The sequence below is a fragment of the Hypomesus nipponensis genome, chromosome 9, assembly GCF_054491055.1.
Source record: "Hypomesus nipponensis isolate SF chromosome 9, ASM5449105v1, whole genome shotgun sequence".
NCBI lineage: Eukaryota > Metazoa > Chordata > Actinopteri > Osmeriformes > Osmeridae > Hypomesus > Hypomesus nipponensis.
Window position 1 is genome coordinate 10954571 of NC_140369.1, and position 21773 is coordinate 10976343.

Consider the following 21773-nt stretch of genomic DNA (forward strand, 5'->3'; position numbering starts at 1 on the left):
GTGATACCTTGAGAGGACCATCTCTCTTCTCTAATCCCCTGTGTCCTTCGTATCACACATGATTGGTGGTTGCCGAGGGCACCACTGGAACTCGGAGCATGGGATAGCTAAGATGGGAAAACTCTTTCTTGGTCACTTCCCAATGCTATCACACCACGATTTATCTTGTACCATTAACAAACAGGAACTGATCATTTCAGACCTCACAATCATGATGTAGTATGTCTTCAGCATCTATATATTTTTGTTGCAACCCTCCCCACCCCCAGTTTAGTCTGTGGTACATCTTTAACTGAACCAGCACAAATAAATGGTTCCCCTTAATTCAGTAATGTATGTGGATGAGTTGACAGCATAGTTTACCCTGTTTGGTAGACAATTGTGCTCGTGAAATCCAGCTCTGGAGACATTTAAGAGACCACTGCACTTTTTTATTTCCTTTTTAAATAAAGTTGAGAAGGAGAATTTTGAGTGAGGAACAGAAGGGTAGAATTAGCAGTTGCCTCAAGTTGAAACTTTCTGTTCCTCACTCAAAATTGTGCTTCTCAACCAGAGCTGTATCTCTGCTCCACCTGTCCAAGTATGACAGAGAAATGCCTTTGCCCTGAGACCTCATATGAACAGACCCAGTGGAGGACAGTGGGACTTAGACCTGACGTTTTTTTGTAGACCCAGTTTTCACTGATCAATGTTTAGACTGGAATAGATGGGAAAATGTTTGTAAGATGTTTACTACTCTTGCTACTAACTCTCCCCAGAGCAAGTAGTGTACTGTAAATGACAAAAAATCATACTATTATTTTCAATTTATTTTTTATTTTTGGCAGAAATAATTGTCATAGCATAATTGTAAGAACATAAAAAATAGAGTATCTTAAAGGATTGTTCATTTATTCACAATAACAGGAATCTGTCCATCTGAACCCAGCCAGCTCAAATGTAACCAATGATGTCTTTACAGATAATAGGCTGACGGCTGCCAGACTTCATGAGGGCTGTGAAGTGGTGAAAGTCTGTGTCCAGCTCATGCAGGCCTGAGTGGGACTGGTGGAAGAAAGGGGCGCGGGGCTGCACCCCTACGGGACAGGACAGGCGTTTGGGAGCCATCGCAGTTCTGTTCACTCGAGAGGAAGAGTCTGAGGGCCTCATCCTCACCCGGCCCTCCATGCTCTTAGACATTTCTGCTATTTTCTTCCGCATGTTAACCAGGAAGCCTTTAGCCAGCTTCTGCCCAGAGCTAGGCTTGAGCTCAGTGGGCTCAGGACATTCAGGCAGGTCCATCCAGTTCTCTATAAGGTCAGCAAAGCTGTTGTCTCCCAAAACTAGGGGCTGGCGGTTGCGTCCTCGCGTCAGGAGGGATGTGGTCCAGTCCTCAGGGTCGCTGGCCTCAAATGAGGTCCACGTCTCCAGGCAGGCATCTGAGGTGGACTTGGGCCGGACCCTGCCGTTCGAAGACCTGTTGGTGCGGAGACAGGCAGAGGAGGAGACTCGAACGTTCCTGGTTCTCCTCAGCACCACCCCCTCGTCCTGCCAGGATGCTTCGGAGTAGCCCGAGTCAAACTCCAGACTCTTCTCACTGCTGGGTGACGGCAGGACCAGACTGAGACGTAGCCTGCTGCCTGCCTCGCTGTCCTCCTCTTCCTCTTCCTCCAGAGGACTGGCCAAGCAGCAGGCTGAGTCGTACGTGCTGGCCGTGCTGGCGTCAGATATGCGTAGGCGAGTGCGGCTCTCTCGCAGTGCTCTATGCTGCCTGAGGCGAGCCACAGCAGAGCGGGGAGCTGTGACCGGGGCAGGGGTGGTGGCAGGGGCAGGGCAGCTCCTCCTCAGGTGCTTCAGGTCCTGGAGAGACCTCATCATGTAGGTCATGTGCTCCCGGAGGCAATCCCCAGAGTCACGGAGACACAGCTGAGAGGGACAGAGAGGAACAGGGTCAGAACAGTGTCTTTTGGTACTCTAAAGACACTAAATCATACTCCACGAAAATGTATTCAATTAGAAAGTCAGTATTTTGTTTCATCATTTTTTAACCTTTGATGTATGCTTCATTGGATACTGCTTATGACTTGGTCTAAAAGCTGGTGGGTTTAATGGGGCCAGCTCTTACGTATAGGGCAGGCTCAGACCTGACTACAGTAGAAGGCTGCTCAGTTTCGATCGTCTCTACTTGCCAACTTAGTTCAGTGCTGTCAGATGTGCAGTGGTCAATGATGTGCTACACAACACTGACTGTCCATTCTTCCAATCACTGTCATATCATAGCTAGGGACTGTGAGGGAATAGTTTGTTACTGTGGTTAGGATGGGCTCCAGTCTCTCTGGTGTAGCTTAAGGCATACAGTAAGAGGCAGCTAGGAGGAGCCTTTTGCTTTAAGGGGAGTGTCAGTGAGGTATGGCCAGGAAAGTCAGCTTGTACCATAACAGAGCATAATGCTCTAATTTCTCTCTCTCTCTCTCTCTCTCTCTCTCTCTCTCTCTCTCTGTCTCTGTCTCTCTACCTTATCCCTCTCTCTCACTCTTTGAATCACATGATTCAACTCTGATTGGTCCAAACCTGACCAGTGAGCAGTGCCGGTTCACACTCAAAATCAAACAAGGGTTAAAATATCATATAACAGAGAATGTTGAGTATATTTTTAGTATCAGGAGGGCGGGCTATCTAACACATTCTTATCTCAAACTTGAAGATTCTATAAACACATAAAACATAAGGAAATATGTGGTGTAACAAGAGAAAGAGGAATTCCTCCGTTTTAAGATTTAAGACCAGAATTCTTCAGCTGGAGAAGTTAGTCCTCTAGTCTTTTTAAATGGGGTTAGAAATGTGGTCATAGTCTCCTGCTATCATTGACATGCAGGGATATGTGGCACTATGAGTAACCAGGGGAACTTCACCTCCCAGCAGGCCATGGTGGGGGTAGTGTGGCCTGGCAGAAAGCTGAGAGATGCGAGAAGGAGAAGTGAACAGGGAGCTCCAGACATGTTCATGTCTGAGGCTGACCTAATCATAGAGGTCACATTCAGAGCCCCGGCAGATGAATGGACAGCTCTATCCACTACAGTGTCTCCCAGACCTCTGTGACCTGTCCCTAGAACACCATGGCTGAGTTTCACCACAAGCCATAGAAGTATTTGACCCTGTCCTTAGACCTTCTGCCACTGTTTGTCTTTAGCAAAACACTGTTAGATGCTGCAGGAACTTGAGAATGCACCACTACACTGTTCACAGAAAGACACAAGTGGAACTTATAATTAAAAGATAAACAGTTTGAAGCCTAACTAGCCATGAAGTGGTCTGACCATTATTAACCAATAGAAGTGGGAGAAGAAATGACAAAAACGTAATTAAATCCTGTTAACCACACAAACCATGTCGAAGCATATATACAAGATTCAATTTGTATTTTTCAACAATAAAAGGCATCACCATATGCTGTGTATATTTCTACTCTAATTAGTAAACTGTCGTCTTGCTGTATGGACTCGACACATGGTAAATCCTTCAGATTATGGCATCACTCAGCAAAGGCATTTGGGCACAAGAGGGGAAAGTCTCCGTCTGCACACAGAGAGTTGCCCTGCAGATGTTGTGCCCATATGCTGCGAGCCACAGCGCTTTATTCAACGGAATAAATCTGTACAAAGTTAGAGTTGTAGGTTGCTCGCAAACAGGATTTGAATTAAACACAGCAACGTTCTATCTATCTTTATTAGAAGATAAGACATAAGTGCATTTGTAGAGCACTGATCTTACATAAAGTTTTCACTAACACATGTCCAATATATTCACAAAACGGAATTAGAGTAGAGTAAAAATGATCCTTACCATGTTTTTTTTCTTTAAATGACGGCAACTAACTCCTTAAAGAAAAAGAAAAAATACGAGATAAATTTCTGAAACTCCTTTACTAAAACAAACTTTTGCAGTGGGCTCCGGTAATAAATGGTCTACTATTAACACTTACATTTATACACGTTAATATCCCACGTGAGGTGTTTGTCCAACAAAACAGACAATTCTGGCATCAGTCAATGCGATGTCGCCTCCCGTACCGTAATATGAATGCCTTGGACTATTGAAGCAGTGATGTGATACTTCATGACTTTGTCCGATTTGCTTCTTTGCCAGCGTGCACATGTAGCCAATTGGAATTCAGCATACATAAACCAACCAATCGAAGCTCAGGGCTGGAGAAAGGTAGGCTACTTTATAAGACTCCTCCCTTTTCACTCACACATCTGGATAGTTCAGATGCATAGACCTGATACAGATTAGTTTTTTTTGACACTACCGACATTTAAACAATGTGACAGTGGTCTAACAGAAACGTCCTTGAAAGGAAACCCCTTTGTAATGTGGTTACTTTATGTCCATCTAGGCTTATAACAATGAAATATGGGCTCACTTTAGATATAACATTCCGATTTTAAAATATGTCATTTGTAGGCCAATGCACTGTTGTAAAAATTCTGTTTAAATATCACGTGAATTCCATTGCATCACGAGGAACATTCTCGAACACGGCGGAATCCATCCCCTGAATGCGAAACAATTAAACTCCGAGGGCCCTAATGAGCCATTAGCAGCGAGATTAGACCAGAATCTGTCAACATGGAAATTAGATCCAATGTACAGCACATTGTAGACAAATACGGAGTCATTATCTTTCTCTTTACAGGACCAAATTCGACACATTTACATGCCTTCAGCAATGAATTGTAAATCACTTTAAAGATTGTTCAACTGTCCAGATTTTAAGGACTTCTATTCATGTGCAGATCAAATCATTCAGTCAGGCATGCTACCTGGACATGTCCTTGTAACATGCTCAGATCTGCAGCAACTGGACCATCCATGGACACTGTGTTAGATATGCATGGTGTAAAAATGTATCGGCTTATGAGTTCTTCATTGATAAAGAATCGATTTTTTTTAAAGAAAAATTATTGGATGCTGATAGACTACAAATAGTCGTTTTGAGGATTTCATCCCTTAACCATTCTTAAATGTAGGCACACAGTAGTCTTTTTCGTGTGAATAAATTAACTTTTTCATCTTTGCTTTTAAGGATTCTATCCTTACTCCCAGCTAATGCTGAAATTGCCGCAGCGAGACTTCATAAAAGGCTTCTGATTTAATGACATAATGTACCTGCACAAAATGGTCCATTAAGAGAATGTAACCCTCTATTTGTGTTGCTTCAACACCCTCTCCTCATACACTCCTGGACAATTATAGCCATCAGTGTGGCTTGATGCATTAAGTAATTACGCAGAGGCCCTAATGGTTAGTAACAATTCTACAGGCTGATTCCTGTATTTAAACACCTGCCACTATACTGCCATGCTTGGTTTGATATTTGACTGACAGCTCTGTATCACTATGGAGCTTTTATGTTTGTGTTTGTCCAGTTTCCTCCCTGGTTTTGCGATTGTACATTTATATAATAATACAGTCTTATCAGCTAGTCTTGACATAAGAACCATTAATATGACAAGAGCAGGCAGAGATGGTGAAACTATGGAGACGTGTGTTTGTTGACGTTGTTGCAGTCTGGATGCTAAAGTAACAAGGGCTGGGAAACAGACGCACACACAATCAACCTGTACCAGTCTGATACAGGACCTTGGCTGACAGGGCAGAACTCTGACTATGGGGGTCTTCAGAGCTCTTGTCAGTCTGCTGCTCCTACCTGTCTTTTTAAAGCTCAGGATTTTCACAGGTGAGCCTTTAGTGAACTTTGTATGACCAGTTGAAAATATCAGTATATTTTGTGTGTGTGTATGTATGTGTGAAACATACTGTTATGAGAGAATCTTTTTTTTTTTTTCTTTCTTATTAATGGGAGTGGAACTTTGATCATAAACTTTGCCATTTTCTCAAAATGTATTGTTGAGTTGGTCAGTATTCTCAGGGTTCACAAAAAGTGCAAGGTCTTTCAGTTCAAAATGACATTTCCTCATGAGCTAAAATAATTGTTGACTTATTCATTTGTGTAGATATGCGAACACTTGTATGTAACAAACTTATATGGTTGGTATGTACCAGAATCTATCTCAGTCAAAGTAATTAGGCTCTGATGTTAATACACTGAAAACTGAAAGCTGTTCATTCAACTTAAGGAAATGTACAAGTTTGTGTTTATTGCGCCACCTGGAGGCTACTGAAAACAATACATGTTTCTTATACACTTTCCCCTTTCTCTCTCTACAGCAAGCCAGCTGACAACAGCCCCCACACCTGATTCTACCACAATCATCACACCTTCACTTACTTCCACTACAGCTGCCACAAGTAAGGGAAACCTTTGTTTAATTCTACATGAACTGAAAATGGATAGATTCAACTATGTGAATTGTTTCCTATCACGGCATTGATATTACTAAGAAATGAATTCAAATATTTATATTAGTCATACAAACAGTGTCAATGTGAATCAGTGAATTACTGGCATGTTGTTACTGCCAATTTACAGCAACCATACCAACCACCTCCACCATTACTACTGTTGCCCCAACTCTTGGCCCAGGTACTGTTGATGGCACCAATCTCTTCAATTCTGTGATATTACATAAAGTTTCAACAGATCCTTATTTACTATCTGTTTTTTGTAACTTTAAATAAAATAGGTTTGAATAATGAACTGTGTCCATGGTAGTGCCTTCAGTGTTACAGTTACAGGAGTTTCATGACAGTGTAAACAGTAACACTGTTTAAGTGTGTGTTGGTATGTGTGTTTGTCCTCCACCAGAGTTCATTGGCTTGCCCTCCTCTGTGTCAGTGCTGGAGAGCAGACGTCCCAGGGCTGTGGTGGCAGAGTTCCAGGTGCAGAGCTCCAGCCTGCTGCCCTCCGTCCTCATCCTTTCTGTCACACCAAACTCTGACCTGTTTGAGATGCCCATCGTCAGCCCCACTAACATCTCCGGCATCTTCAATGTCCAGGTTGGTTTAGCAATACCAACAACACAACCCTCTTTAAGCAATGTTTTTTTGTCGTTGCTTAAACGTAAATGTGTGTGTGTACATATTTTGATTGGTTGATTCAGTTAAAGCATGCAGATGTGTGTGTGTGTGTGTCTTTAGATTGTTCTTAATGGATCCCTGGACTTTGAGAGGGTCAGCTTGGTTAGTGTTCGTCTGGGACTGGCCACAGCATCTGGCTATCTAGAACAGACTCTCCATTTGAAAGTAGTGGACATCAATGAGCCTCCTCAGTGTGAGCCCCTGTTTCAGTTGGCAGGTACAGTACATCACAAGCACCACAGAGACCTCATTACTGTTAAGTTGTCATGTAGTTCATGCTTGGTTTATAATAAGGCTTGTGTCTGTGCAGGAGCTGAGGTCCATGTCCCGGAGAACCTGCCAGCCCCTGTGACAGTCTACACTGTCCTGGCCTCAGACCCAGACGTTAATGACACTCTCACGGTAACCTCTATGTTCCCTTATCAACTCGCAATGACTGTGATATCACCAGGCTTTATTGCCTACCTATAATTGTGATTATGAATATGATTGTCCATGTATTTTTAATGAATGTTTATACCTTCAATCTGTTTTCGACGGTAGTTGTGCTGTGTGTGTTACAGTTCTCTATCACACAGGTGTTACCTGACACTTCTAGAGGTCAGTTTCATATTGGTTCCTCTGGCAGTCTCCTATCCAGCCAGCTGTTTGACTACCACAGGGGACCAAAAGCAAGTGGCTCCATGACTCATCACTTGAATATGTTTTCAAGGGAAACAGCTGTATCCTCTTTAATCCTCCATAATCCTCTATAATTATGCACATAGAAAGTATCAGGGTTGATCAGTGATCATATCAGTGTTGTCTATGTCCATCGGTGTCCTCATGGTGTCACTACTGTGCAGGAGTTTGTGGTGTTTGTGGCAGTGAGAGACAGACAGGGACACAACTGTTCTGGGACCATCAGGATCAAGGTTCTGAGAGTCTACAACCCTCCCCTGGACTTTCTGTAAGTATGTCCACTTTTCAGTAACCAGTTGCACTTGGTAGGCAAACCTGAAACCTGGAGAAAAAAACGTTTTGTCTCAAGACTATTTTAGTTACCAAACCTTGTATTATTTCTCCAAAATTCACAATTTACAATATTTTGGAAACAGAATAAAATAAGTGACACATCTCTACTGGTAATCTCAATCTCTGCACTTGAAATAGTTATTATAATTGTCTGTTTGTTGTTAGAAGGAAGTCAGAATAAGGCTATTGATAATCTGTTCTCAGTCTCCCTTCCCAGAATGTGACCATCAATGAGAACCAGGGTCCTGGAGGTGTGGTAGCCTCTGTCAGGGCCAACTTCTCCGCCCCTGACCTACGCTACACCTTCTTGAAGGACTATCGCCCATTCAAGATCGGGAGAGGTGGGACTGGATTACCACTTACACTGTATTAATATATGATTCATAAAAACAACTCAATGGTAACATGTTATTCTCACTAGAGGGAGACAATGTACAGTAGTGTAATAGTGCATACTATGTATGTGTTTTTATATACACACACATCTTTTCTGAATTTCTCCTCCTTCCTAGAGGATGGTATCATCAGAACAGCTTATAACCTGGACCTGGAGGCGGAGCGGGCCCTGGCCCACAGTGTTCTGCTGGTGGAGGCCTACAGCTTGGCAGAGGAACGCAGTGGCACTGCCACTATCACCGTCAATGTCCTCGACCTCAACGAGTACCCGCCGTTCTGCTCTCCCTCCGTGTTTGTGTACGAAGAAGAATGACTGTTATACCAGTCTAAAACAATAGAACACTTTCTGAACTCTCTATGAACAACACTCTTCGTATACTTTTTGTGTTGTACACATGTCTTGAACACTTGAAACTACACCCTGACAGTATGGTATTCCAGAACCATCTTGTCCATACAGTATTTTTCTTCATCACATCACAAATTCCTAAATACTGGAGGTCCCAGACTCAGGATGGGTGGTGGTTGGAGAACCAGAGTCTTTCAGGCTTGCTCAATTGGTCTGTGCACCATGTTCTTTCTCTGTGATAGGCTGGAGGTGTCAGAGACCACTGAGGTGGGCAGGAACCTGGGTTCTCTGTCCTGTGTGGACATTGACGTCACCAACCACAGTGTGGCGCTAACACTCCTTGACAGCAGTGTGTCACGCTTCAAATTTAGAATCAAAGATGGCCAACTCCAGGTAATGAAATAAGGATTTTATTTATAACTTTTAATTGTTATTATTTTAAAGTACAACAATTAATTAGTTTAGCCATTATGATGATTCAGTTGACTCTCTGACAGGTTAACAACACTCTGGACTATGACACAGCTGAAATAGCCTCCAATAACTTCCGGTATGAGGCCACCATCTTGGCAACAGACACAGGCAACCCTCCTCTCACAAGTCAGTTTGCTGTGTGTGTGTGTGTGTTTGTGTGTGTCTGTTGTGCGTAGGTGTGAACACTACCTTTTGTGTGTGTGGGCATGAGTGTGAAATGTGAGTGTGTCTGTGGGCAGAAGCACTGCAGTGATGTCATTAACCCAGGTCACGGCCCCTGTCTCCAGCCCAGGTGCGGGTGCTGGTGACGGTGACTCCTGTCAACGAGTTTGAGCCCGTGTTCACGGTCCTGGAGCTGCATGTGCGCGAGGACAGCAGGCTGGGCACCGCTGTAGGAGAGGTGCTGGCCAGAGACCCAGACTGGCCCTTCGATAACATACGCTACTCCATCACCTCAGGACACCCCAGGTTCACCATCCACCCCGAAGGAGGTCAGGCTGCTAACCCTGTATCCCTAACCTAAGTGTCAATATGAACAAGTATCTTCATATGTGCCATCCTTTACAATACACCCCGCAGTATTATAGCGAATTGAATGACGTGTTATTGAACATTTGGTACATTTATACAGCCTTGTGAAGTTCCTACTATACAGTAAGTCAGTTATTCAGGGTTGATAGGGGTAATAATCAGAGGAGCTGAATTTTGACCACTGGCGTTTATGGAAGGGCCAAAGTATGGGTAGAGTTTCTCAGTGAAGGTGCAGCCAGTAAAAGAGTAGATATGACACTTGGCCTCCACATCATAAAAGGAGACCTGACCCACCTCATAGTCCACAAACACCCCCACTTTCTAGGGCTTTTCTCTCAGAAAGAGGAAGATACGTGGGGTGGCCAGAGCCTTGTACTGATCTCCATTCCTCAGCCATATAGTCCAGAATCCATTCAGTGGTGTCAGTGTGATCGGCCCTTTTCTGATGCCGGACTGTCTTGCCACTCCTAAATCCCAGTCTGTCTTCCTCCCAACCTGCACCTCATAGTAGACCCTGCCAGAGGAGAAGCCCTGCCTCCCCAGGACACAGGAACAGGTGGAAAACCTCTCAGGGTTGTCAGGGAGATTCCTCTGTGAGGCTCCATCTCTCACTTGTTTTCCATCCTTAGACTGAGCAAGGGGAATGCTGTATCAGGGTCCAGAGTCACATCCACTGCATACTGCTGAATCCTCTTCAGTTCAGCGTGACGTAACCTCTTGATTTCACTGAGAAGTGTGTCCTCCAGCTGAGACAGAGCTCTGCCTTACCTCCCTACACTACTGTGAAGACTGATCCTAGACCAGTCCTTGGTGTGTGGAGGGGCGCTCATGGATGGGGAGCACTGAAGAAAGACAAGGTGGTCTAGAGTGTGTGAGAGCTGCTCCAGCTCTGTGTTTCTCTTCTGGAGCTCTGTGATCTCCTGCTCCAGTTCTTTAATGAACCCTTCAGCCTGGTTCTCTGCTGCTTTCTGCTTCTCCTCTAGAACCTTAATGAGCTCAGCCTGGCTTCTCTCGATGGATTGCACCACAGTAGTGAAGACCTCCACACTCTTGGATATGTCTCTCTCTGTGTCTCTCTATCGAGAGTTTGATATCCTGAACTTTTGTAAGTCTGTCCTTGACCAACTGTTGTATTTTTTCTTTTGTCTTTCCCAGATTAGCCGTCCTCTCTCCAATCTCTTCCTGTAGAAGGGCTGTGTCGTGGTTCTTGTGCTCTCCCTCAGTGCAGAACCGACACACACACGTCTGGTCAGTCCTACAGAACAGCTCCAGGGGGCGCTCATGTTTCTGACACATCCTGTCATCCAGGTTTTCCCCAGGGTTGATCAGCTTGTGCTCCGTCAGGCCTGTCACTCTCTGATGAGGCTCCAGATGAGACTCACAGTAGGAGGCCTGACACACAAGGCAGGACTTCAGGGCCCTGAGCTTTGTACCAGTGCAGATGTCACATGACACCGCAGGCAGAGTTGGGCACTGGTCTGACCGGCTGGCAGCTTTTTCTGGCACTGGCTTCCTGAAAGGAGCAGCCATCTCAGAAATGAAAGTATTGACAAAGAGATCTGGTCTCTTATCAAAAGTCTTTTCACACATGGGACATTGACACAGCAGGTCATTGCTGTCCCAAGGTGTAGTGATACAGCCATGCAGAAGTTGTGTCCACACTGAATGGTGACTGGATCAGTGAACACATCCAGACAGATAGAACACTGGAACTGCTCCTCAGACAGGAGACTGCTGCAGGAAGCCATATCTAGACAAAGACCAAGGATTCATAAAGTTTTCTATAAAATCAGCTCAGCTCTTTAGCATCAGTGGTCAACATGGTATTCTTTAAGATCATGATTTTAACTAAAAGAAAAAACATGAATTTTATATGTCAAAACAATTGTATCAACAAAAAATAATAATCTAAAAACATTGCACATGCACAGTACTATTGACACACGATATACAATATATATATTCATATTGTGTCAATATGAAATTCTGCTCACTTGTTGGACTTGGAGTGGTTGTTGTATGAATTTTGCTATCAGTAACTGTCTGTAGTATCAAAAAGAGTCAACAATAATCCATAGCTATAAGTGATAAGAAACACAAATACACATTAGTAAGGAGTTTATGAAAAACACGACGCTAGGATTCCAACTTCAGTTTCAGTTTCATTTCAGCAAAGTGAACTGTTTATCTCCGCCCACTCTCATGAACAAAATGAACCCTTATACAACAAAGTTCACATCTCTCTCTCTCTCTCTCTCTCTCTCTCTCTCTCTCTCTCTCTCTCTCTCTCTCTCTCTCTCTCTCTCTCTCTCTCTCTCTCTCTCTCTCTCTCTCTCTCTCTCTCTCTCTCTCTCTCTCTCTCTCTCTCTCCCTGTTTCTCTCTCCACCTGCAGGGCAGATGTACCTGGGGACTGAGCTGGACTTTGAGTCTCAGCAGATGCATGTTGTGACCGTTCAGGCAGAGGACTATGACCAGGATGTCGACCGCACCAACCGTAAGAGGAAAAGCCAGAACATCTTCATAAGAGTGGAGGTGAGGGACAGGCCCAGTGGCTGGGGAAGCTGTTAGGGTGCAAGACTACATACACAAGAGACAGTGAATGTGAAGTATACCAGACTAACAGAATGCACCCTTACACACATTGTTCTAAAGGGTTTGTTTAACAAACACTGGCATTGTATTGTGATGATTGACTGTCTGCGTTATACCTCACCTCCGTGTGAGCCAGAATGTGAATGACAATGCTCCGGTGTGTGAGCCCGTCTCCTACGAGTCTACCATCTTCTCCACCCGCTCCGCCGCCCTCCCCATCCTATCTCTCCACTGCAGCGACGCAGACAACGACGTGCTCACAGCCACCATCACTAACGGTATGCACTGTGTGTGTCAGAAAGAGACAGAAACGGAAAGAGAGTGGAGGGCAAAGTAGGAGAGAGAGGGAAGGTTACATGGTGTCCAATTTCCTCCCAGGGGCTGCTGTGGACCGTTTCCAGATCGCTGGTTTGACCTTGTTCTCTAAAAACGTCTTCTCTTACGTGGTGGATGGAGTCTACGACCACACCAGGTTTGAGGTGACCATCTCTGTGTCGGATGGCAGGCACCACACTGAAGCTGTGGCTTACATCTACGTGGTCCCCTGGACCACCACTACCCCAACCACCACCACAACCACGACAGTAGGTTCAGCACCACGTTAGCACCAGTCCAACCCTCAACATGTATCATTAGATTGAGAAATGCTACAGTCACCATGTGAGGCATATTGTTAATTCTTCAAATACATATGGTATCTTGTGGTTTTAAAATACTTGAGGTTGTGTTTGTGTTGTTTCATTGTGTGTGTGTGTGTATGTACAGTAGAGTACACTGCTGAAACAATTCTGTTGAATCCATTCGATCCAGAAGACAATGTCCGTGCCCAGTTTCTCCGTGTTCCTGTGTTCCTGCTGCAGACTCAGGCCCCTCAGGTGGTGACTGTCATCTCAGACTTCTGGGAGCCAGAGCCCTGGTTTGTTGCCGTGGTTACTGTTACTGGTGGTCTGCTTGTCCTGGTCCTGGGCCTTCTCATCTGGACTATACTGAGACGGTACAGTTGTGATTCCACACAAACGTACACATTCACACCAACTCACATGCATACAGAGCGGGAGGGGCTTTCTGTGTGACGAAGTGGTGTGTGTCTCTGATCGCAGCACCCTGGGGTGGGGCACAAAGACCTTGACTCCTCATTCAGCAGAGATGTGAGTGATCGTCAGAGCTCACTTTAGAAAGTCATAGTGAAGATGACCTATTGATGTTCATGTGTATCTGTGCGTGTGCGTTTATGTGGTCTGAGCAGGGAAGAGATCCTTAAGCTCAGTCCACATGGCAGTCAAAACGACGCCTTTGAGAATGACAAGGTAAGATATTTTAATGTACAAAATATTAATATAATGTGTTTTAATATTTTTTTTAACACATTACATAGTCTTAACTATGTTGACCTTGAGAGCCTTTTAATTTGCCAAAGGATATTTACAGTATTTGGTTCACTGGTTCTCCAAAGGATTGTAAACATTAAAACGTAATGTCTTCCCCTCCAGTCATCACTAGAGGGCACCAACAGCATGTCTAAAGTCAGTCTGCAGGATGAGCTCATGGTAGGTCTCCCTCATCAGGGATGAGGTGTGTTCAGAATGGGCTGCACGTGTGATGAGATGTACTGTACAGTAAACATTCACTTCTCTTGTCTTAGAGGTTTGATGGTAAAGCTCAAGACCCAGGTAAGGACTGTGCTCATGTAACCTGGTTAATAATGTACAGGATTCCAGTTATTGTCCAGGTATTGGTCTCAGTACCTATAAGCTTTCTTTCTCTACAGTTTCTGGACGAAATTACCTGTTCAACTCCTCCACTGGGGAGCGTCGCTGGCTGTAGACTATGCTGTCTCTTTGTTGTCAATGATGTGCAGACACCAAGTTATAGGTAGCTCTCATAAAGAGTTGGAAAATGACAACACTGGCAGCCTGGAGCCATAGATAATTTCCTTAACATGTCTTTATGATGTAAATGAGTCATATCACAAGAAACTATACAATAGTCTGATTTGATAAATGATGGTGGTTGAAACTTCCACAAGGTTCTTCTACATAATGCCAGATCATGGTGAACATGAGTAATATGTCAGATCAAACTCTATAACATGATTTCTAGATAGTTGATTAGATGCAAATCATGTGCAGGATTAGTTTCAATTTTCCTTAAAGACTAACCGTCTTCAAAACTGTTTGGTTTATAAAGTTTTCATCATACTATCGTGCGTTTTATGTGTTTAGCTTGAACAAAGTTTTTTACATGTCTAGTTGCGTAAAAAAAGCTATTTGTAAAAATTGAACAATGAAATAAACACAAAACATGAAACAATGGTCAGGTGATCTCTACTTTTATTTAAATTAAATCATCATATAGGACTTTAAAGCATTTAATATTTACCCAAAACTTTTTTCTCAATTAGATTTTTGTCTCTCATAATGTATCAATGCATTCTTAGACAGTATGAAGAAAACAGAAGGAAGATGGAGGCATACGGTAGGCCAGACGGTACTGATGAAAGCATATCTAGGAATTTGTTGTAAACTGAAGTGAAGGCACAAACATATTTCAAAAGACATGGAAATTGGGACTATAAAAAAACAGAATGTTAGATACATACATACTTTAAATATCAGTTTTGCAATTTTTCCCCTGCTTGTGAAGCTTTTTTTTTTTTTTTTTTTTTTTTTTTTAGATTTTTAGATTTTTCTAAAAGGAATGTTAAGATATTTTTGTGCAGATTATTGAGCTAATATATTTGCCATGTTGAGACATGCAGGACAGTATGTGGTTTGGCTATGAATGAAGAACACATGTAAACGTTATAAAAAAGCACTTTCCTTTTTAGATCATATTCTATGTCCATGCCTGTGCCTCACTTTTTGCGATTAAAAGTTTAATAGAATCTGCACATCAGATTTTCTAAAAGTAAAATGAATGCATTTATATAAAAACATTTCCTTTGCTTCCTCTAATAATTGAAATGGATGAAGTAAAAGTAGAACAACAAAAACACAATAAATGATTTGTGGTCATAGCCCAGAGTTATCAATACGAGCAACTGGATCAGCAATCGTTACAATTCTGCTTGGCTCGCCGAGTTCAGTCTCTTAGGTGTCTTTATCAAAAGCAGATCAAAGCAGAAATCATGGTTTGCCAGTGCAGTCGTTCAAGACGTGTGTATTCCCTGTCCTTCTGGTCATCAGAACTGTTCAAGTCATCTGAAGGGACACACACACATACACACAAGTACACACAAACAGATTTAATGCACCAGAGGCTCCTATGTCACATTCAAAACATCACATAACACGTCCAGACGTGCGTGACTCTGCCTTTCTCTCACCTAGCTTCTCTCTCTTCGCACTAGAAGAGACCACAGTCCTTCAGGTTGTTCTTGATGATGACGTCGGTGACGGCGTCAAAGACAAACTGCACGTTCTTGGTGTCGGTGGCGCAGGTGAAGTGGGTGTAGATCTCCTTGGTGTCCTTCTTCTTGTTCAGGTCCTCAAACTTGGTCTGGATGTAGGCCTGGGCTTCCTCATTCTTGTTAGGACCTGTGTATCATGAGTAAAGATAGTAATGAGAAAAGAATGATAACGAAGATTCTATTTAGTCATATTTACGTAATACACGTGCATTAGTCTGAGAGTTGATTGTGTAATGGTAATGTTAAAGTATATCCTACCAGTGTACTCTGGGAAGCAGATGGTCAGTGGGCTGTGGGCGATCTTCTCCTCAAACAGGTCCTTCTTGTTGAGGAACAGGATGATGGAGGTCTCGGTGAACCACTTGTTGTTGCAGATGGAGTCGAACAGCTTCATGCTCTCATGCATGCGGTTCTGAAAAGACAGGAGATGAGAGGAAAGGAAATTAGGAGAAATTAAGGAGAATTAAAGGGAGAGAGAAAGAGGTAGAGGGGAAATGAGAAGAGTGAGAGACGGAAAAAGATTTCATTTGAGATGATCCTGAGGGAACACTTCGAAACGGAGACAATTTCCTTCTGAAATGAAAAATATGTAAAGCATTGCAACGCAGTGGCTATTAAGCAGCTAATGCTCTACGAGACTCTCAAGGATAGATACTGACCATCTCCTCGTCCTCAGCCAGCACCAGGTCGTAGGCACTCATGGCCACACAGAAGATGATGGCCGTCACTCCCTCAAAGCAGTGGATCCACTTCTTCCTCTCAGAGCGCTGGCCACCCACATCAAACATCCTGCAGGGAGGAATGCCCACAAACAGGCAGGCTCACTACTGTTGCTGTGTGGTTTGAGGGATTAAAACAATAACTGCTGTGGAGAGGTTTATTTTCTGGACTGAGACGGAAAGGATCGTGTGGCGGTGACAGTATTGGGATGTTTATTAGTGACAAGAAGACATGAGCAGAATGAGGATCCCTCTTTAGATGCACCATCCTGTCTCTAGAGACCAGCTCCTCCTCTCTTCTATACTGACTGCCTTCCTGTTATTCTCCCAGTCCTGCATTTCCCTCTTTATTTCCATCAGTGGGGCCCCTCGTGGCTGCACAGACCTTGTAATTTCCCTGGCATTTGTTGGCATTTTGGTACAGTGCCGTTGCCGTAGCGACAGCGGGCGTGCAGACAGACAGGGCTGAGTCGTGTTGTTGATTCTGTGCCCATATAACTTATTCATGAGACCACGGCAGACGGGCACGTGGGTGAAAGGAAAGAGGATGCCAGTCAAGCAGACAGTGCCAGCCTAAGCTTTGCCCAACTGAGATACATTACAAAGGCTAACTTGAGAGTGAGAAGGAGAAAATGTAAGAAGGAGATATTTTGTTTTGACACCACAAAAAAAAGTGTTTTGACACCACATCACACTGATAAAAGGACAGGTTGTCATAAGTCTTGTGTGTCTCCATCATGTGGACTGGCCTGGAAGAGGTCCGGTTTATGTTTGGATCAAGTCAAAGTAATGAGCAGAAATACTGAGGTTTGGCTGGTCGAGTAGAGCTTGTTACAGCACTACATACAGTACTGCACTGTAGACACACAGCTGCAATGAGTGTGGGGCTCACCTCAACTATAATAACCCTCACTGTAACCTGATTCCATCACTACAGCAAAACAATGATGAGCTGCATGGAAACTGTTTGTGTGGGGATTTTGGTACCGAGTGCATGTGCACATACCAATGTGCTCTCTCTCTCTCTCTCTCTCTCTCTCTCTCTCTCTCTCTCTCTCTCTCTCTCTCTCTCTCTCTCTCTCTCTCTCTCTCTCTCTCTCTCACACTCTCTCACACACACACACACACACAAAATCATATATACACTGACAAAGCTTTCACACCTATAGATTCATGTCTGATTGCCTGGTTGCAGGGACATTGCATTAGAACTCCTCAGTAGTCTGTACTTGAAGCCTCCATTCACTTACCTGGTGAGTTCTGGTGCCCTGGGGTGACAATGATATGAAAAGAGGCACTAAGATGCGGTCACATTTAAAAAGCTCTACTTGTCTCTCCCACAAGTTCACAATTCAACTGCACCGCATCATATGGTACACCTTGTCTGCCTCAACAAACAGCCAGGTGCACACACCCACAGACACTGGAAATAGGATCAATGCAGAGAAGCACACTAAAGCGCCCTGCAAAAGCTGGAGCCTGCGAGGAGTGAGTAGACTTCTGGTATCAAAAAAGAGAGAAGTGACTACAGGGGAGACAGAGGTCTCCTTTGTGTTTGGCCGATGGTGCGAGGGACGGCTTCACAATGGAGCTTGGCAGAGAGGTCTCTGCTACGTGTGCTGCATCCAACCTCAGGTTTTAACTACAGGAGCACAACCTACCATCTTTAGAGAAGAAACACACCGCAACAAACCTATGTCTCTCTCTTACCCTCTCGCTGTCTCTCTCTCTGCTGGAAATGGAGGAGTATTCTCTGCTGAATACTAAAGCGGTTGTGTTTTACAAAGGATCCTTTCAAATATTCACAAACTCCCAAAAGGACAAATACATGTACACAGATATTTGTGGATTGTTTAAAAAGCAGGTGGTTGTCTCACTTGAAGTGCAGGTCTTTGAAGGTGAAGTGTGTCTCCACGATGCCGGTGGTCTTCACTCGGGTCCGCAGCACGTCCTGCTGTGTTGGGATGTAGTCTGCTTTGGCTATCCTTTCCAGGTCGTTTAGGTAGCTGAAAGACAAGGTGGACACACACACGCGCGTTAGACAAACCTGAAAGAACCATAGGTGAGGTACTAGAAGCAGCATGCATGCTGACCTTAAGGAAAATATGTACCTTAAAGTAAAGGGCCTTCCCCTTCACTTACTACATGGTGACAATGCATTTTCCTTTTAACATGCTGAACACCTCTACACATTTTCCTTTTAACATGCTGAACACCTCTACACATTTTCCTTTTAACATGCTGAACACCTCTACACATACACACAAACATAACTCTCTCTCAGCAGGGCAATGACACTGTCCATTAGATCTCAGGAAGTGGAGAAAAAACCCTTTATTGTATTACTCAGTGAGGTGAAGCCCAGACAGCCAGGGCACTTTGCCCAATCCAATAGTCAGTCATTAACGTCAGACTTCTCTTGTGTTTCTCAAAGAGGGCAGAGAGGCCATTGGTTGTCAGGTCTTTAGTCATAGAAATAGTATTTGTTTTTAGGCGACATCACATCTGTTGAGCAGCTGTCTGTGGAGCTATTTGAATATAGAGGACACCTCCTGGTCCTTATTGGGTGATTGACAACCTAATTAGGAAGGGGGTGGTAGGGGAAAACAGGGGAGGTGGTGGAGCGGTGACAACAGCATGATGTGGTGTTTAATGTAACTTTCAGGAAGTTACATAAATCAATGGAAAACACTATGTTGAGCTTGAGTTAGTGTTTGGTGCTGTCAGAAAGCTCAAAATGATATTTACCTCCTGAGTTCTTGTCACTTTTACCTCATTTGAACCATTTTACCCTGTATTATTCTCTCTTACCTTTGTCTCTCTCTAAACTAAGTTACCTAGATCTGCAGCGAAACGTAAATAGTATTTTTTATTATCATACATAATATTATTGTTATTATTATCAGCATAGGGTGTGGTACTATACTAAAGTCATTCATCTCAATCTGACAGCACACTGTAAGTAGTGATGGTGTGGGCCATAATCCCTGCCTAACCCCAGTCTGAGCAGACGTAAAGCCTTGTCCCTACAGCTTCATCCTAACATGCATCAGACTGCAGAGAGATGGCTGAAGAACTGCCTATGAGCTCTGGACCTATTCTAATAACAAGCGTATTGTACACCCCAGCTGCTCTTCATAAGAGCCCAGCAGAGCAAGGGGGATTAGAAGTTATGATTAGACTGTAATGTAAGAAAAAAAAACAATGGAACTCCTACTGCTGGTATTAATATTTAGCAGACTGCAAGGCAATCATTTTCGAAACACCATATTGTAGAGGTTTTTATGACACACTCTGTAACAGTGACAATCTCACGGTGGGAGTAAGGTTTAATAGACTTTGTGCATGTAAAACACAGAACACTTTGAGTAAGTCTAAGATACAACATGTAGGACCCTGAGAAGAAGCAAAGTGTTTGACAATGAAAACCTTGGAAAACAAGACACAGTGTTCACTGAGGTGTTAGAATATTACATCTATCCCTATGAAAATACATCCAATGGAACACTTTTTTTTTTTTTTTTTTACCAACAAACACAATGTCTTAAGTTGTTTCACAATGGCTGGTGTATCTCTTTTCTAAACAGGCATTTCCACCAAACAAACAAGCTCTTTCTGACAGTAAACAACAAAAGCGCTTCTTCCTGACTTTGAAGTGGATTGATTCTATTTATTCATAGAGTTATTTATTATATCAACTCGGACTCAAATAGCAAAACACAACAGCAAATAGTAAAACACAACGGCAAATACTATTTGCCGTTGTGTTTTGCTATTTGCCTTTGTGTTTTGCACTTCAGGGCCACCGTACTCCTCTCATCCAAAGATTGATTCGAGGTAAATAAGCTGTTGCAAAATTCCTAGAAGTTCAGAGACAAGCTCACCCCTATTTTAAAAGCAATTGCTTTCTCTACAGAGTGATAAGGCACAGCGCATGCCTGTTTGATCTCTTAATCCCCTTAAGATATCGATGGGAGCAGGGGGGCTAGGTGTTTAAAACAATCACATAGATTTCAGTGGGCTATGAAGCCATCAGAGTCTGTGAATCTCCCCTGTGCTGCATTGTCCTGCAGCAGGTGTGAAGCCCCAGGGGGCTGTGTCTATCTGAATGGTGTAAACTGATGTCCGGTAACCCTCCGTGCCTCAAAAGGTGCTGCACTGCACAAAGTACCAAAATGTACCAATGCATAATGCGTAATAAATATACATTGGACACTCTATTTTATATCACTCGATTTAATGTAACTATGTAGTACAGTTTTGTTTGTGGACTCGCTTCCTTATAGATATGAACAGCAAAGGCAGCAATGCCAGTGGCATCATAAACGTAGATAGGTGCAGTTTAAGATGGTTTAACTTGCTTGCCAACAGATATGGATGGTCATAACCACAATGACAGTTAGACCACATGGACAAATCTGAGACAGACAAAACAAGCAGAGCCCAGAGGTGGGGAGGGCAGACCGAGGGAGCGCAGCGTGACATCACAGATGGCCACTTACTAGGCAGCCGAGTCGTTGAGCTGATACTCGCGTGCGCGTGTGAAGCAGCCCTGCACACCTCCATCGGCCCAGAGCCTGTGGATGATGTTGGACAGGTCCTCCGGAAGGATGCCCTGCTCCTCCGCACCCGCTGACAGAGCAAACAGCTGGCGGGCGTCATCCTGGGAACAGACACGTGTACACATGTTAACTTAGTAAACACTCTGGAAGCTAACTGATCAAGAACTAGGCAGTGCTGACATTCAGACATGTCTGTGAGCCTTTGTCCTTCAGACAATAATTTCACCTTTTACCGTAACATGGTCATATATCATGCCTTTTTTATTTGACAGTGGCTGCCAAATAGTGGTGTGACTGTGCTCTCTCACACACCCTTGAGAGAGAAAGAGAGTCAGTGTGTGTTTAGCGTATAAATCCTGCCATGGCCAACTATGTAGGGTACTCGTGTTTCCGAGTGCCCAGTGGTGAAGGAGGAGCCTTCTCCACAGCAGGACAGGATGACTCAGGGGTAATTACACCTGCAAGCACAGCCTGTTCCCTGGCATCATCCGAGAAGAGGTGACACACAAGAGCCTGGCTTTTCCTGACCAGCGTGCGCACATACACACACGCATGGTTTCAAACACCTCCACATACATATCCTCCTGACTCCAAGGACTGGCTAACATCTGGTAATTAGGTGAACGGCACATTTACTTCTAGAGGCTGATTTACTTAAGATCCTCCCTCCCCAAAGACTACTATACTGCTATGTGGGTGAAGAAAG

The 21773-nt window shown here is 43.8% G+C and overlaps 4 protein-coding genes and 1 pseudogene across 5 annotated transcripts in view; 2 read left to right on the forward strand and 3 right to left on the reverse strand.

Moving 5' to 3' along the window:
• Positions 1-796: 796 nt before the first annotated feature.
• On the reverse strand, positions 797-4427 carry LOC146272884 (PAK4-inhibitor inka1-like). 2 transcript variants are annotated; one of them, XM_084705120.1, is made up of 3 exons: positions 3962-4427; positions 3823-3857; positions 797-1905 (listed from the first exon to the last, which is right to left on the reverse strand). In XM_084705120.1, exons 2-3 carry the CDS (start codon positions 3823-3825, stop codon positions 934-936), a joined length of 975 nt encoding a protein of 324 aa, XP_084561246.1. In that variant the 5' UTR covers positions 3826-3857; positions 3962-4427; the 3' UTR covers positions 797-933. The 2 variants fall into 2 exon arrangements, with proteins under 2 accessions (XP_084561246.1, XP_084561247.1); XM_084705121.1 differs by having other exon boundaries at positions 3823-4427.
• A 1130-nt stretch (positions 4428-5557) lies between these two features.
• On the forward strand, positions 5558-7873 carry LOC146272885 (cadherin-related family member 3-like). Its single transcript, XM_084705495.1, has 7 exons — positions 5558-5719; positions 6211-6291; positions 6473-6526; positions 6749-6939; positions 7081-7237; positions 7331-7422; positions 7584-7873. Exons 1-7 carry the CDS (start codon positions 5650-5652, stop codon positions 7773-7775), a joined length of 837 nt encoding a protein of 278 aa, XP_084561621.1. The 5' UTR covers positions 5558-5649; the 3' UTR covers positions 7776-7873.
• Positions 7828-14201, forward strand: LOC146272886 (cadherin-related family member 4-like). The gene is made up of 14 exons (XM_084705751.1): positions 7828-7848; positions 8252-8375; positions 8547-8727; positions 9022-9172; positions 9277-9379; positions 9541-9744; positions 12178-12317; positions 12514-12655; positions 12756-12961; positions 13238-13371; positions 13624-13684; positions 13868-13924; positions 14020-14047; positions 14146-14201. The coding sequence occupies exons 1-14, from the start codon at positions 7828-7830 to the stop codon at positions 14199-14201; spliced, it is 1608 nt and encodes a 535-aa protein (XP_084561877.1).
• Positions 9262-11532, reverse strand: LOC146272887 (zinc finger protein RFP-like; annotated as a pseudogene).
• Positions 14202-14690: 489 nt separating the features above from the next.
• Positions 14691-21773, reverse strand: part of LOC146272888 (guanine nucleotide-binding protein G(i) subunit alpha-2-like) — a 45671-nt gene continuing 38588 nt past the window's right edge. Inside the window, exons 4-9 of the mRNA XM_084705496.1 lie at positions 21008-21168; positions 18383-18511; positions 16446-16575; positions 16045-16198; positions 15703-15913; positions 14691-15577 (exon numbers count right to left, since the gene is read on the reverse strand). Coding sequence (XP_084561622.1) covers positions 15723-15913; positions 16045-16198; positions 16446-16575; positions 18383-18511; positions 21008-21168 — 765 coding nt within the window. The 3' untranslated portion in view covers positions 14691-15577; positions 15703-15722. The remainder of the gene's footprint in view (positions 15578-15702; positions 15914-16044; positions 16199-16445; positions 16576-18382; positions 18512-21007; positions 21169-21773) is intronic.

Coding starts and splice junctions, on each gene's coding strand:
- LOC146272885 (XM_084705495.1), top strand. CDS start 5,650: ATGGGGGTCTTCAGAGCTCTTGTCAGTCTGCTGCTCCTACCTGTCTTT. Junction 6,527..6,748: donor TGCCCCAACTCTTGGCCCAG/GTACTGTTGATG, acceptor GTCCTCCACCAG/AGTTCATTGGCTTGCCCTCC. Junction 7,238..7,330: donor GCCCCTGTTTCAGTTGGCAG/GTACAGTACATC, acceptor GTGTCTGTGCAG/GAGCTGAGGTCCATGTCCCG.
- LOC146272886 (XM_084705751.1), top strand. CDS start 7,828: ATGTCCATCGGTGTCCTCATG. Junction 7,849..8,251: donor TGTCCATCGGTGTCCTCATG/GTGTCACTACTG, acceptor CTCCCTTCCCAG/AATGTGACCATCAATGAGAA. Junction 9,745..12,177: donor CACCATCCACCCCGAAGGAG/GTCAGGCTGCTA, acceptor CTCCACCTGCAG/GGCAGATGTACCTGGGGACT.